Source organism: Lynx canadensis, chromosome B4, assembly GCF_007474595.2.
Source record: "Lynx canadensis isolate LIC74 chromosome B4, mLynCan4.pri.v2, whole genome shotgun sequence".
NCBI classification, from domain to species: domain Eukaryota; kingdom Metazoa; phylum Chordata; class Mammalia; order Carnivora; family Felidae; genus Lynx; species Lynx canadensis.
This window is the reverse complement of record NC_044309.1, coordinates 77,329,334-77,345,120: the sequence shown is the minus strand read 5'-3', so window position 1 is coordinate 77,345,120 and position 15,787 is coordinate 77,329,334. Positions and strand designations below refer to the sequence as shown.

At 53.0% G+C, this 15,787-nt stretch overlaps 1 protein-coding gene across 4 annotated transcripts in view; it reads left to right on the top strand.

The window, feature by feature from the left end:
- POU6F1 (POU class 6 homeobox 1) overlaps window positions 1-9,127 on the top strand; it is a 28,886-nt gene extending 19,759 nt beyond the window's left edge. For all 4 annotated transcript variants that reach the window (XM_030322617.1, XM_030322614.1, XM_030322615.1 and 1 more), the window contains 7 exons: window positions 227-452; window positions 997-1,250; window positions 1,921-2,049; window positions 2,667-2,870; window positions 5,980-6,121; window positions 6,674-6,842; window positions 7,867-9,127. In XM_030322617.1, the coding sequence (XP_030178477.1) occupies window positions 227-452; window positions 997-1,250; window positions 1,921-2,049; window positions 2,667-2,870; window positions 5,980-6,121; window positions 6,674-6,842; window positions 7,867-8,212 (1,470 nt within the window). In that variant the 3' untranslated portion in view covers window positions 8,213-9,127. The remainder of the gene's footprint in view (window positions 1-226; window positions 453-996; window positions 1,251-1,920; window positions 2,050-2,666; window positions 2,871-5,979; window positions 6,122-6,673; window positions 6,843-7,866) is intronic.
- Window positions 9,128-15,787: the final 6,660 nt, after the last annotated feature.

Below are 15,787 nucleotides of genomic sequence, written 5' to 3'. Positions count from 1 at the left end.
CGGTTCAGGCAGCTTCTCTGAAGGCAGGATAGTCTGGTCCAGGCACCCCCTCGGGGTCAGGCCTCCGGCTAGGGCTGGTCTCTTCCCCACCCTCACCGGCCTTTTCCCCACCGCCCTCAGAATGCTTTGTTTGTGCTCAACTGGGTCTGAGAGACCTGGTGTTTGCGCTGTCAATGTTGATTTTTTATTTTTTCTTTTCTTTTTGAAATCTTGTTTGCTTTTGCAGGTCTTGACTCAGGAAAACTTAGCCACAGTTCTGACAGGAGTTATGGTTCCAGCAGGGGCAGTTACTCAACCTCTTCTTATCCCCATCAGTATTGCAGGTCAAGTGGCTGGTCAGCAGGGGCTGGCCGTGTGGACAATTCCTACAGCAACCGTGGCTGCCCTCCCAGGACTGACAGCTGCTTCTCCTACGGGGGGAATTTTCAAGCCACCTTTAGCCGGTCTGCAAGGTAACGGCAACTCTCCCCAGGACTGCACCAGGCCCCCCACCACCCTACACTACTGTCCCTGCACGTGTGCTTGCCATGCTGGACTCAGAACACGCGGCCCACCGGGGCAACAGCCCTGGAGTCCGGATCCGGTGTCCCAGGCACCCAGCCACAGAGCTGCTGCACCACCTCGGGACTCTAGGCCATGACACCGAGCCGGCCCAGCGGGCCTCTCTCACTCCAGCCAACCGAGACTGCCCCCCTCCCCCCCCCCCACCCACCGTGCCAGAGTTCGCCCCACGACCAGCCTCCTAAGAAGGACCACCGCAAGAAGATTCCGCTTCTGCTTTGGAACCTACACGTCTCCAGCAGGCCTGAGGGAGGGGGGGATGAGAGATGCTGCCACGCGCTGCCCCTGCAAGGATCAAGGGAATCACGGCTGCCTGCCCCCTCTGCCCCGCTGTCCCAACCCCCCTCTCATTCTTGGGCCAGATCCCTTGGGATTGGAGCCGCTCTGGGCTGCGGCTAGGCATTTGAGCGCCTCTGTCTCTGCCTTGCTCCGTAGCAGCTGCCGTGCTGAACGCCGCTCTCCCGACACCCGTACAAGCTGTCCCGCCGGTACAGGCCTCCTCGCCCACGCAGCCCCGGCCAGCGGCCCAGCCCCAGACGCTGTTCCAGACCCAGCCGCTGCTGCAGACCACGCCGGCCATTCTACCGCAGCCCACCGCTGCCACCGCTACTGCCCCCGTCCCCAAGCCAGTGGACACCCCCCCACAGATCACCGTCCAGCCTGCAGGCTTCGCACTGAGTCCAGGAATTGTAAGCTGCTGCCCTCACCCAGGGCTGACCAGGGATGGACCGAATCTCGGGCCAAGGGTGGAACTGGCCCTTCCCACAGGGGAGGAAGGAGGTGGAGGACCAGCCCCCCCGAAAACGGCTCTTTTCCAACACATCCGCAGAGATGGCTCCCTCTGAGGCCTTCTCCTTGCATCTGCCAACCCATCCATCCCAGACAAGAGCAGACAATCTCCGCCAAGAGGGCTGGGCAAATTCTCCAGAACCTGAACCACTGGACCGGCCTTGGAGGGTGGGATGATGTCTGGGGATTGCAAATTCGTGAGCTGTAACTAAGGTGGAGCTGGAGGCTCACAGCCCCGTGCCCGTGTCTGTCCGGTGTGGCTCCCGGCTCGGGCAGTGGAGCTGTTGGATGTGACTAGATTCACATCGGCCCCTCCAGTCTGGCCTTCTGTCCTCCTGGGCCTGGCCTGAAAGATTAGCCGGAGTTACTCTTCCGTGGTGGTGCCCCTCCGCCTTCCCCGCAGCCCCTGGCCCTCGATGCTATTCAGCTGGTGGACATAGGCCTGCAGCCCACATTCACACCTGCCCAGCATCCGTATCTCCCCACCCCAAAGCGCTCAGCCTTTTCCTCTCTGCCTTGGGCTCTTTCTCACCCCGTGGCCTCTGAGCAAGGCTCTTTCTCCACCCACAGATCAGTGCTGCTTCCCTCGGGGGACAGACCCAGATCCTAGGCTCCCTCACTACCACTCCGGTCATTGCCAACGCCATTCCCAGCATGCCAGGGATCAGCAGTCAGATCCTCACCAACGCTCAGGGACAGGCAAGTGGTCGAAGCCAGGGCTGAGGGTTGAGGGCTGCGGTGAGGCTGCCTGGGGGGGGGGGGGGGGCCGGGACTTGGGCTGAGGGTCCTAGAAACTCGGACAGGGTGCCACGCTGCCGTTCATCTCTCGTGTGGCAGCTCTCTGCTGATGCTGAGCACCGGCAGGGGCCTCACCTCCACCCCAGCCTATAGGTGCTCACTCTACTCTGGGGTTTTCCTTCGTGGAGCACCCACTTTGTGACCAGGCTCTGTGTTAGGTGCTCTCTCACATTATCTCACCTCATTTTGAGTACAGGTCTGTTAGGTGGAGATTTTCATTCCCATTTTTCCGGGGGGAGAAGGCCGAGGTTCAGAGAAAGTAAGCCACCCAATAAAATGTGGCAGGGCAGGGCAGGGCTTCACATCCAGGGCTGTGTGAATCACATGCAGACCTATTCTTCCTGCACCTCAGCTCCGGGGATAGAATAAAGGAAACAGCTTTATCGATGAGGGAACTGAGGTCCGGAAGGGTTCAACGATTTGTTGCGGTCCCTTCCCCTGCCCACGTGGGGATTTGGGTTGGGGGGTAGAACTGGACGCTGGCCTCACACCTGGGGTCCCTGCCTTGTTTCCTCCAGGTTATTGGAGCACTTCCGTGGGTAGTGAACTCGGCTAGTGTGGCAGCCCCAGCACCAGCCCAAAGCCTGCAGGTCCAGGCTGTGACACCCCAGCTGTTGTTGAATGCCCAGGGCCAGGTGATCGCGACCCTGGCCAGCAGCCCCCTGCCTCCGCCCGTGGCTGTCCGGAAGGCAAGCACGCCTGAGTCCCCTGCTAAGAGTGAGGTACAAGGGCCGGGCTGGGATGAGGGCAGGGGTGGGGGGGTGCCTCCCTCAAGACTGCAGGGCAGGACAAGACTATTTTCTGAAGCCCCTGGCACACAGAGTACCTCCCTGAAGTGAGGGGAAATCCCAGAGTAGAAGGCCCCACATACTCTGTTCAGGGACAGAGCACTCCCCCCCCCCACCCCCAAAACAAGTGTATGTGCCCTCAGAGGCCAGTGCCATGCTGAAAGGGCCAGGGAGGTAGTCAAAGCAAACTGAGCCTTGATCGGCTCCAGGGTGAACCGATTGCCAGGAAAGCCCAGGGAGGTGACTCGGCATCCCCTCCGCCTCACCCCTTCACTTGCACTGTGGCTTTGATTATTCCTTTATTTGTTCATTCCAGGAGCAGTTTTTGAGTGCCTAGTATACTCCAGGTGCTGTAGATCTAGGGACGAGTAAGATGCCTTTCCTAGCCTTAGGTGGCCCACTGCTGGAGACAGTTGCAAGCCAGAGTGACAAAGACTATGACAGGGACGTGACAAGCTGCTGTAGGGACCCCGAGAAGGGAGTTCTGGACCGACTGGGGAATTCAGCAAAGCTTCGTAGAGAAGGGAGGCGGCACTAATCTAAAGGGATGAGATGGGCGGGAGAGTGGGTCCCCCCCTTTACTGTAATTGCAGGAATTAGAAGGTGTCAGAGCAGGGGTTCCCAGAGTTGTGTGTCAGAAGCACCTGAAGGACAGCTGGAATGCAGAGTCCCAATGCACACACGTCCCCCCACCCTTGGAGTTTCTTGTTCAGAAGTTCTGGAGTGGCGCTCCAGAATTTGCATTTCTAGCAAGTTCTCTGGCAAGGTTGAGGCCTTGGCTCTCAAATGCAGCATGCCGCTTCCAGGCTTGTGAATAACCTCCTAGCCTCATCTGTAAAATGGAGATTATCAGAGTACCAACCTCAGAAGGTTATGAACGTTAATGGATATATCACGCGTAAGACAGGTAACACTCTGGTACGCAGGGAGCACTGGAAAAAAACGGTGCTTTTATTTTATCACTGTTATTATGGAGCAGAGAGTCATGGAAGGGAAGTGGCTAATTAGATGCGTATTAAAAAAAAAATTACCGGGGCGCCTGGGTGGCTCGGTCGGTTAAGTGTCCGACTTCGGCTCAGGTCATGACCTCACGGTCCGTGAGTTCGAGCCCCGCGTCGGGCTCTGTGCTGACCGCTCAGAGCCTGGAGCCCGTTTCAGATTCTGTGTCTCCCTCTCTCTCTCTGCCCCTCCCCTGTTCATGCTCTGTCTCTCTCTGTCTCAAAAATAAATAAACGTTAAAAAAAATTTTTTTAAAAAAAAGAATTACCTGTTATCCAGGTGGAGCCAAGAACTGAACTGTGGCGAGACTTGAGTCCTTGTCACCTGTTAGGAGGCAGCTGAAACAGTTCTACCAAGAAACCAGGAGCCCTGAACTTAAGTCCCTGGGGAGGAAGAGGGACTGGGCTTGAGAGCTACCAAAGGGTAGAATCCAGGGAATAGGACCCATCCTAGAGAAATGTGCACTTTCCAGGAAGTTGTTTTTTTATTGTTATTATTTAACATTTATTTATTTATTTTGAGAGAGACGGGGACAGTGCGCGTGGGGGAGGGGCAGAGAGAAGGGAGAAGAGAGAGAGAGGGAGAGAGAGAAGCCCAAGCAGGCTCCACACTGCCAGCATGGAGCTGGCCGCGGGGCTCGAACTCACGAAACTGCGAGACCATGACCTGAGCCCAAACCAAGAGCCAAACGCTCCACCGACTGAGCCACCCAGGCGCCCCTCAGGAAGCTTTTAAAAACAATCATCCTGGGGTGCCTGGCTGGCTCAGTCAGTAAGTAGAGCATGCAACTCTTGATCTCGGGGTTTTGAGTTCTAGCCCCACGCTGTGGGTTTTTACTTTAAAAATTCATACTAAAAATACTGATTTGATATATTTATAGTTTCTCCTGATGATAAATATGATACACACTTAAATTTTTTTTAATGTGTATTTATTTTTGAGAGGCTGAGAAACAGAGCATAAGCAGGAAAGGGGCAGAGAGAGGAAGACACAGTCCGAGGCAGGCTCCAGGCTCTGAGCTGTCAGCACAGAGCCCAACGTGGGGCTTGAACTCACGGGCCTTGAGATCACGACCTGAGCCGAAGTCGGACACTTAACTGACTGAACCACTCAGGCGCCCTGGCACACACTTTTTATAAAAATTCCAATATTATGTGTAATGGAAAAAAGCAAGAATCTCTTACAAGTCCACCCCCAGAGATAGCTGATGTAGACAACTTGCTTTATATGTCTCAAGATTTTGTTTTTCCTGGAAATTCATATGTATTTTTTATAGGAGTTATTCTATAAAAATTGTTTTCACTTTATCTTTTCTTCCACTTAGCACTGTGACCTAGAGCTCCTTCCATGTCAGTTAATTAAGAGATTAACTGTGTACTTTTTTTTTTTTAATATTATACGTGAGAAAGACAGTGCGTGAGCAGAGAAGAGCAGAGAGAGAGGGAGACACAGAATCTGAAGCAGGCTGCAGGCCCTGAGCTGTCAGCACAGAGCCCGACACGGGGCTCGAACTCACGGACCGTGAGATCATGACCTGAGCTGAAATCACGGACACTTAACCGACTAAACCACCCGGGCGCCCCACTGTATTCTTTTTAGTAGCTGCACAGAATCTCATTGTAAAAAGGTCCCCAGAGTCATTTGCCAGTTCCCTGTTAATGGACATTTGGGGCCTGGGAGCCTCTAGAATCAAGTGTAGGTTTCTGTTCTGAGGGAAAAGGTTTGAGAGCAGTTATCTCAAGGGTGGACACCTGTTGGGCTTTGAACAACTGTACTGAACCTTTCCGAGCCTCTGACCTGCCTGTGTCACAGGTGGCTGCGAGGCTCCAGCTTGGTGGGGCATGTTGCTGTCCTTACTTCAGAGGTCACTGTCGTTGGGTGGGTGTAATAAGTAGCTTCTAGTCTTGCTTTGTGATGGGGCACGGGTAGGAGTGTGCTGGGGGAGTGAGGATTTCATGCCCATTTTCATGTGGCCCGTGCAGGGACTCCCACCCCCTGAGCCAGGCAGGTGGGCAGTAGCGTCTCATTGGCTCTCTTCTCCCAGGTCCAGCCCATCCAGCCCACGCCAGCCGTGCCGCAGCCAGCGGTGGTCATCACCAGCCCAGCCCCGGCGGCCAAGCCATCTGCCTCTGCTCCCATTCCAATCACCTGCTCTGAGACCCCTACTGTCAGCCAGTTGGTATCCAGTAAGTGACTCCTGAAAAAGGTTGCAGAGAAGAGGAAAGGCATGTATTCGGACTCCCCAGCCCCTTTAGATGCTGCTCTCCTTAATAAACTTTCTAGCGTCCAAAGGGGAAGGGCAAAGGCCCGCTACCAGGCATTGGCTTTCTTATTCCCATTCCTGCTGAGCTGGCTTCTAGGCATGATGACAGTGGAGGCCACTTCCTCAAGAAGCCAATCCATGGGCTGTCTCTCATTTGGTCTCTCACCCAGTATTTGAGGAATGTGGGTGGCTCAGCTCTGCTTGGGGCCAGGAGCGGGGAGAATGGGGGAGGGTCAGCCACTGGAGCTGGAAGAACTAGAAAAGAGACCCCTATTTCCAGACAGGTTAGTCCAGGCCCCTTTTCCTCAAGTTTTGTTTGCTTTGGGAACAGGGGTGGTGAAGGTGTTAAGGGTATATGGGCCTTTTGTCAAATGTCTTCATCCCTCACTGCTTCACCAGGCCAGGCCAATAAGCTAGGTAAGGAGGGCTGTCATCCATCTTACACACTCACCCCTGGTCCCTTCCTCTGACCTAGAGCCGCATACCCCAAGTCTGGATGAGGACGGAATCAACTTGGAAGAGATCCGGGAGTTTGCCAAGAACTTTAAGATCCGGCGGCTGTCCCTGGGCCTCACACAGACTCAGGTGGGCCAGGCTCTGACTGCAACGGAAGGCCCAGCCTACAGCCAGTCAGCCATCTGCCGGTGAGTAAGGCTGTTCTGGACAAGGTCAAGGCCGGCTCAGGCATTTGATGGCACTAAGCACTCATTGGGACCCAGGTGCATGGCTCCTTTCCGTATTCTCTCTTGCTCCTGCCTCCTTCCAGACCAGGAAGGTTGTTCCAAGGGTAGACGGGAACACCTAGAGTGGCCAGAGGCCGATCCAGTCCGTCTGAGGGCCCTCTCAAGTTTGTTCTTCAATCCTGAGCATGTATGTGGTCTTTCGTTGGGGGGAACCTAAGACCCTAATCCATTCAGGAACCCTACAGGGAAAGGCTACAGCTTATGCCGTTGGTCACAAAAGTGGGAACTTCCGTTCTGACTTAGCCGTCCACCTCAACCCACCCTCCCCGCTGTTATGCTCCCATCCCCCCTCCTCCCAAGGCATGACTATAAAGCGATGTAGCTGATTTTTCTGTGTGCGGCGTTCAGACTGGTTCTGATGCCAGTATCGAAGGAGGGCAAAGCGTTGCAAACAGGAATGAGTGCATGGCTCAGGGATGGCCGAAAGGTGCCTGCCAGCTCCCAGATTAGACAAGAGTGACCGCTAGACCAGGTGTCACGCTGGCAGTTCTGTAGTCGCATCCAGGCTCGGCCAGGAAGAGCGGTCTGACTCAGTGTCACTACTGTGAGACGAAATCGGAGGAGATGGCACTTGTGACATCCATGTGCCATCTCTGAAGTCCTCTTAGGATAACTCCTCAAAGGACCTCACTCATTTGGGTGTGAACGTTCTAGAAGAGTTGTTCAGACAGCAGCTGCACTGTTATCGTTGCGCCACTGAACTGAGGCTGTGGGAATGGTCTCCCTTTTGTGACCTGGCTTACGGGATAGTCTGCGGAGTCTGGGCTTGGCTGAGCCAGGGTGGTCTCGATGGGGGCGGTGAGGGGACCATTTAGTACGGTCCCACCAGTCCTCAGAGGGGCAACCCCTCGTGGAGAGTACTCACACCCCAGGGTGGGGAGTAAGGCATTCTCACTGTCCCTTCCCGGGCTTGGGTCACCCACAGGTTTGAGAAGCTGGATATCACACCCAAGAGTGCCCAGAAGCTGAAGCCAGTGCTGGAAAAGTGGCTGAATGAAGCCGAACTCCGGAACCAGGAAGGGCAGCAGAACCTGATGGAGTTCGTGGGAGGTGAGCCCTCCAAGAAACGCAAACGCCGCACCTCCTTCACCCCCCAGGCCATAGAGGCTCTGAATGCCTACTTCGAGAAGAACCCGCTGCCCACAGGCCAGGAGATCACCGAGATTGCTAAGGAGCTCAACTACGACCGGGAGGTCGTGCGCGTCTGGTTCTGCAATCGGCGCCAGACGCTCAAGAACACCAGCAAGCTGAATGTCTTTCAGATCCCTTAGGGCTCCGCCCCCGGCCCTGTGTTCCAGCACTTTGTACTTTTCCCTTGGCCCCTGGCTGCAGCCACTGCCGTGACGGCACCTGTCGTTCTGCCACGTGCGGCTGCGCTTGTCCTGGGGTCGTGAGACTCCACTGTGTGCATGTGCGTTCACTGCCTCCCTCCTCTCCTCCACGTAGCTCACATCACGGGGAGGGCAGAGGGGGCCCACCTGAGAGCTCCAGGCTCCGGGCCAGTCATGCCAAGGGACCCTTCCATTAAGTGGTGTCACTTAAAGAAGCACTTTGCGAAGGTGGTTTTCGAAGGGTGAATTCTGGTTGGGAACCAGAAGCTCCCCGTCTTTGGGGCAGGTCTGCGGCAGCCCCTAAGTACCACTGACCCTTAGCTCTTGTCTTTGATGGCATTCTCTCTCCACCCTCCCTTCCCCTGTGCTCCTCTGTGGGAGTGTCGCAGGTGCAGCAGCTCGCGCAGCGGAACCACAGCCTCAACTCCCACCCTTTGCCTGCAGGCACCCTGTCCCCGGAAGGACCCAAGGGGCACAGTTCCGAAAAGTGTGACGAGCTGCTCAGCAGGTCAGGCTCAGTGTCTGCCTTGCCCTCGAGGTCAGAAGGTTCTCGCAGCCCTGGGGCCAGAACATGTGATCCCTGCTTCCTTTGGGGGGAAATTGCACTAAAGCAGAACCTGTTCATTTGTGACCCAGGTTGGAAGGAAGCAGCTTTGAACTCTGGCCGTCCTGGAGTTGACCTGGGTCTACGGCAGGTTGGGAACTTAATAGATGAACCCATCCTTCCAGATTTTAATCTAAACTCTGCCCGTGGCTCTCTCCCTCACTAGACAGTGAGGGTTAAAGAACGGGCAGCCTGGAAAATCCCACTGCCCAAGCTCGCAGCACCCCGAAGAGAAATGAAAGGAACGCTGACTCTCTCTTTCTCTTGTCCTCCCACTCACCCCTAACCCAGTGCTGGGCCTTGTCAGAGGGGCACACGAAACCCTAAACCAGACAGCAAGGCCCTGGGGAAAAGGCCACCATCCAGGAAGAATGGATGGCAGCCCAAGAAAGTCTCTTGTGGAAGGTGACTTAACTCTAATTTTCTTGGTGACTTTGAGCCTTGGATACTGGAGGAGAAATCTTGTTTTGTCTGGAGTCTTACACCACGTGTTTGTGCAAACAGTCCTCCCCACCCCTGCCTGCCAGAGCTCCTCTGAGTCAAGAATACCCCCGAAGCAGGACGGGTCTTGCCTACAGAGAGGACGAAGATGGCACACTGAAGGCGGGCACCCCATCCAAGCTGCTCAGTGAGTTTCCCAGCCTCGCTGTGGCTGGACGGCCCCTGGAACTCAGTATGTTACTCCAGGAGGTCGGGCGAGCACTAAGAGGTGTGCTTAGGTGAACCTAGACTCACCGTGTAGACCGTGTCCAAGGGCCACAAGTCACAGAGCCAGATCAGCAGCTGCCCTCCACGGCACCTCACAGGATCTACCCTGACAAAATGGCTGCCAGGCGAGGGCACAGCCCTACCCCACTGGTCACCGGCACAGAGTCCCCTCCTGGTCGAGCTTCCTCTGGCTTGTGGTGTTCCCTTTCCTGCCTACAGCTGGTCCCTGTCAGGCCCTACAATGCCAGAGTGGCCCCCCTCTTGGCGGCCCTGCCAGTGAGAGGACGGTTGTGTGTCAGATTTTCCCCAAACCCCCTACGTACGCACACACTCCTGCCCCAGTGCGTTCGGACCGCCCCAACTTTCCAGAGTGTGGTGGGAACGAGGAAGCAGGCGGGCACCCTGCCTGCCCCAAGCCTCCCGGGAGAGGATACGTCTCCAAGGGGGAGGCTTCACGTTCAAGTTTAGGGTTATCCGCCTGTGTCAACGAGATGAGGGGCTCACTCGGGACGGGCGTCGTAAACAAGTTTTCAGTAAGAAGACCCAGGCTGCTGGCGTCTGTGAAGGATTCAGTGACTTACATGTCAATAAATGAGAGAGGTAGGCTTGCGCCCGCAAACACTTGTGTTCAGATAGGCTTTCTTTTTTTGAGAGAGACAAGTGGGTCACAGCTGGAGCCCTGGGAGTAGCATATAATCCAGGGTGTGTCCGTGGCAGTAGATACGCAGGAGAATACCATCTGTCCTGGTCTGTGAAAAGAAGATAATGAAGTTCTGGTCTAAATCAGGCCTGGCCACGCTTTCTCAGCTCCTCCCTTGTCTAAATCTGTCTTCCCGGGGCTGGGTTAGAACGACACCATTTTCTCCCCTGCGGGAAGGATGAGTAGGTCTTTCGGAGGAAGGATACCAGGGGCAGAATTTTTGCAGGCTGAAGTCCCCAGGCACGGGGTGCAGAGTGTCCCTGAAGAGTGCCCAAGGCAGAGCTCACAGGCCTGCTGTCTCTGCTCGCGCTCCCCCGCCCCCCCCCACTGTAGAGCCCTTGGGGAACAGCTATCTCCACCAGAGGTGGGTTTTCTGTTTTGCTTCTGATAGCATCAGGTTCTGAGGGGTGTCGATATGAATTTTGTTTTGAAAGCACCTTTCTGGACATAACCCAGAGCTTAGTGGCTCCTTTGCCATGGAAAGGCAGGAGAAAGGGCAGAAGTGATTTAACTGTCTGTGTGTGGCATTGTTTGCTTTGTTTTAAAATGAGAGAAGACCAAAATTTCTATGGCCTGGTGAGTCAGCTGGGGTCTGTGACCCTGCACTATCCATAGCATTTTATCTAGTGGGGGCCCGGGAAAGAATTGGCCAAATGGACTGAGGAACACACTTGAATTTGGAATGAGAGTCCCTGACGTTTTTGTGTCCTTGGAAACCCAATCACCTTCCTATGCCTAGATTCGCTTCCTGTCTCATAAGCCAGGCTCTGACACTGAGGTTCTGACTATTCCCTGACATGGGGCAAAGCCTGCTGAGGGCTGGAGTGAGGGGTGGGGAGGGGAAAATGGGGATGTAGTTGTGTGGAATAAACAGTATTTTTCTTTTGTACTGGTCTGTTCGTTTATCCTTCACCTCTCAGGGTGGGGCTGATAGGGAGAGGCCAGAGAAGGATCTGGGAGCTGCCTTTGCTATCAGAGCTCAGAGCCTGGAAAATCCCACTGCAAGAGGGCGAGACCCAGTGCCCGGGACTATCACTTCAGAAGGCCCAGCCATGACCCTCCCCATGGAATGCAGGTCAAGGGGATGCGCCCTTTCTCTGCGTAGGACCCCAGAATTCCCTGCAAAGCCCACTTCCCTCCCCTCTTCTCTGAGTGCCGATAGACTGTGCACATTCCTAGCCCGAGAGATGACCAAGGACAGCTCTCTGTTGGAGAGCTGGGGGGATGGAGTTTGGATATGCAAGCTGGAGTGTTGATAAGTATATACAAAGCCCTTTACAGTGTGAGGTGCGTCTGCCACCCGGGGAGAGAAGGCAGGTAGTGGGCTGGGGACCAAGACTAGGGAACATTCTAGCACAGAACTTGAAGTCTAGCACTTCAAGGAGTGCTAGAAGTCTAAATTCAAACCTGGCCTTCCAGGTGATGATGAAGGTATGCTTGTCGTGATAGAAGGCTAGATCATCCGCAATTAGCTTGTCTTAATACAAATTTAGCTACATGGTAAGTGGATCTTCATTTGTGTTGTTGCTCAGGCCTACAAATGTTAGGGCCTGCCACTTGAGCTTAGAGCAAGGAGAGCACGGCTATAATAAGGGCTCCCCTCTTTACTTGTCTACCTCCTAGGAGTTGGCTTCATGCCATGCACCCCTGCAGCCCTCCCTCCTTCCTCTTCCACCTACCTGGTATGGATAAGGTCTGGGCTCCATAATCGAAACAGGTGAGAGCAAAGCATCACCTTTGATTCCACCCAATTAACATCCCCGAGCCAGGCAGTGTGCTTCATTCTAGATTGTGTTCTACCACCATACCTCCACCCAAGGGACAATAGGTGTCCAATACTCTGATGTAAGGCTCAGGGGCCAGAGAAGCTTTACAGCACTCTGAAACGATGGGGCAGAAAAGTCAAATAGAAGCCAACACTTACTTCTGCATAGATGTCATAACCCTAATATTAGCTGTCCACACTAGGCTGGGATTCCTCGGTATCCAGGTCAGGGGCACACAACAGGTCCTTGACAAATGTCCGATAGATGACTGAATGTATTTCCTGTCCTCTCCTTCAAGAAAATAATAAGAGCTAAGTCATTGACTTCATGCAACTGGGAGAAAGCAGGTACAGAAACAGAGGATTCTGCTTAGCCATGCAGGGTTAGACTGTGCTATGGGGGAGTGAATGGAATCTGGCCAACAACTGGCCTTGACCTGGGAAAGGCAGCTACCACCAGAACAGTCAATGGAGCTGATATCTCTGGCTTAAAACCAGCCGAATGTGGTTCCGGACAGTTGGCCCAGGACAGCCTACAAGGAAGAGGGGTGGGTTTGTGGAGGGACTGGAGTTTCTATTCCTGGGATGTTCTTTTGGGTTCCTGGACCCAGTTCTTTTTTTTTTTTTTTTAATTTTTTTTTTTTTTATACGTTTATTTATTTCTGAGACAGAGAGAGACAGAGCATTAGTGGGGAAGGGGCAGAGAGAGAGGGAGACAGAATCCGAAGCAGGCTCCAGGTTCCGAGCTGTCAGCACAGAGCCCGACGCGGGGCTTAAACTCACAGACCGTGAGATCATGACCTGAACCGAAGTCAGTCGCTCAACCGACTGAGCCACCCAGGCGCCCCTCCTGGACCCAGTTCTGATGTGTGTGTGGAGGCTTCCCCACACCAATGAGCACTCTCGGACACCAACAAGGTATCCGAGAATTCAACTCAAGAATTCATCCACCTGAAGATAGCATCAGATTCCACAGTAAAAGGCTCCGTTCCACAAGACCACCCTCCACTTCAACCACCATCACAAGCCCAGGCTGTTACCTGTGCTTCTGAATGACCAGCTATAAATCGGAGGCTCCAACAACTCCCTTCCAGCTCAGGATGCCAACTGTGAGTATAGGTTGTTACCTACACTTCTGACCAACTGGCTGTAAATTAGACATTCCCATGACCCTCTCTTTGAGTTCAATGAATTTACTTGAATGGCTCATAGAACTCAGGGAAACCCATTTACTCACTAGAATAAGTGATACAAATCAACAGCCCTGTGAAGAGATACACATGGTGATGTCCTGAACAAAGGAGCTTTTGTGTTCTTGGAGCTTGGGACCCTGGCATGGTGGCACATGGAACAGTTCTGTTCCCCAACCTGGAAACTCTCTGAACTCCTTCCTTTGGTGTTTTTATGGAGGCTTCATTACATAGACATGGTTGATTAACTCAATGGCCATTGGTGATTGATTCAAAATGTAGCCCCTCTCCCTTTCCCTGAAATCAAGAGGTGGACTGAAAGTTCCAACCCACTATTCATGGTTAATTACCCTGGGAAGCAGCCCCCATCCGTAAGTGCTTTCCCAAGGCCAACTTTGTTTTTTATTTATTTATTTTTTTTAAACGTTTATTTTATTTTTGAGAGAGAAAGAGAGTGTGAGCGGGGGAGGCACAGAGAGAGAGGGAGCCACAGAATCTGAAGTGAGCTCCAGGCTCTGAGCTGTCAGCACAGAGCCCGACACGGGGCTCGAACTCACGAACTGCGAGATCATGACCTGAGCGGAAGTCAGACACTTAACCGACCGAGCCACCCAGGCGCCCCCAAAGCCACCTTGTTAACAAACCCAGTTGTGGGGAAAGGAGGTTGTTATGAACAACAAGACACCCGTTTTACCTTCATGGCTCTGAAGCATTTTCAGGAACTGAAGACAGACCAAATATCGCAAAAGATGCTGTGCTCCCATAGCCCTATTGCTCAGGAAATTCCAAGGGTTTTGGGGACTGTGAGCCAGGAACTATGGATGAAGACCAAATATGTATGAGAAATATATTTTGGTTATATATATATATATATATATATATATATATATGTAAATTTCTTATAAATCATCATATTGCAGCTGTCCACCGTGCTAAAGGACTGCTGTGAAGGGAGAACTGGGTCTTTTATGGACTGGAGAAGGATTGCGCTGGTTTCTGGATACAGATCACAAACCTGAAGTTGTTGGGAGCTGCAATGGCTGTGAAAGCTTTTGATTTCTTTTTCTCTCAACTACACTCCTTCAAGAAGCCAGACTGGAGCTCACGGGCTTGTCGGGTGGGATGTGGGAAGATGTGAAGAGTTAAACCTAGGTGGCCAGTCCCTCAACAAAGCCTGCCCGGATAATGGGTTTCTTCCTGTTATCTAAAGCAAAATGCCCAATAATTGCCTGGGGAACCCAGCATAGAGACTCTGACTTCAGTAAATGAATGAGAAGGGAAGACTAGGGGATGGACAGGTGCTGATCCAGAAGATTGAGCCCTCAAGCCTCTGAGAGAATTGATTTGTCTCAAGAAGTAGGCATGACAGGTGCTAGGGTCCCCCTTTTATCAGTCATGATAATACTGATCACTATGTGCTAGGTACTCTTCTAAGTACTTAACATGCATTTTGTCAGTAATTCTCACCATAATTCTGTAAAAGCAGTAACTATGCCCATATTATTATTTTTAAATGTTTATTTAATTTTGAGAGAGAGAGATAGAGAGGAGAGAGAGCGTGCACAAGCAGGGGAGGGGCAGAGAGAGGGAGACACCGAATCCAGACCAGGCTCCAGACTCCGAGCTCTCAGCGCAGAGCCTGATGCCGGGCTCGAACTCACCTGAGCCAAAGTCGGATGCTTAACCAACTGAGCCACCCAAGCTGATTCCTATATCCATTTATAGGTAAGGAGTTGAAGTGCAGAGAAGATGAGGACCTACTTAGGGTTGCTTTGTTTGTGTGCTGCAGAACCAAGTCTTGAACCCAGGTAGGCTGTTTCTAAAGCCTGTCTGCTTAACCTTATGCTATACAGGATGGGACCTGGGAATTGCTTTTCTGTCCTGATCATTTTCGTAGGATTTCCACATGTTTTTACCATCCAGGGTAAGCTCTACTGTGTTCTGTAGAGGAGGAAGAACTTTCCTTTACCCTTTTAGGTTCTTTTGGTGGGGTCACTTAATTAAATCGACAAAACAGGGGCGCCTGGGTGGCTCAGTCGGTTGAGCATCCAACTTCGGCTCAGGTCACGATCTCACTGTCCGTGAGTTCGAGCCCCGCGTCGGGCTCTGTGCTGACAGCTCAGAGCCTGAGCCTGTTTCGGATTCTGTGTCTCCTCTCTCTCTGACCCTCCCCCATTCATGCTCTGTCTCTCTCTGCCTCAAAATAAACATTAAAAAAAATTAAATTCGAACAAACACACCAAGAGGAGAAAAAGAAATCTAATTGCATACATACAGAAGGCCCATAAGAACATGAGACCCCCTGGTGGTCAGGCAACTGAGGCTTATATGGCCTCCTGAGCTATGGGGATGAGGGTAGAGGTCTGAGACTTCACAGGGGAGGAAGATAATTTACAGGAAGATGGAAGAGCAAGTAGTTGGTAAGTAAAATGTTTGCCACGGGTGCAGAGACAACGGAGCCAAAAAGGAATCGGAACAAGCAGGCCCTGTTGACCTTCCTACAGCTACCATACTTAGCTCATATTCTCTGTAGTTATCTCTGATGATA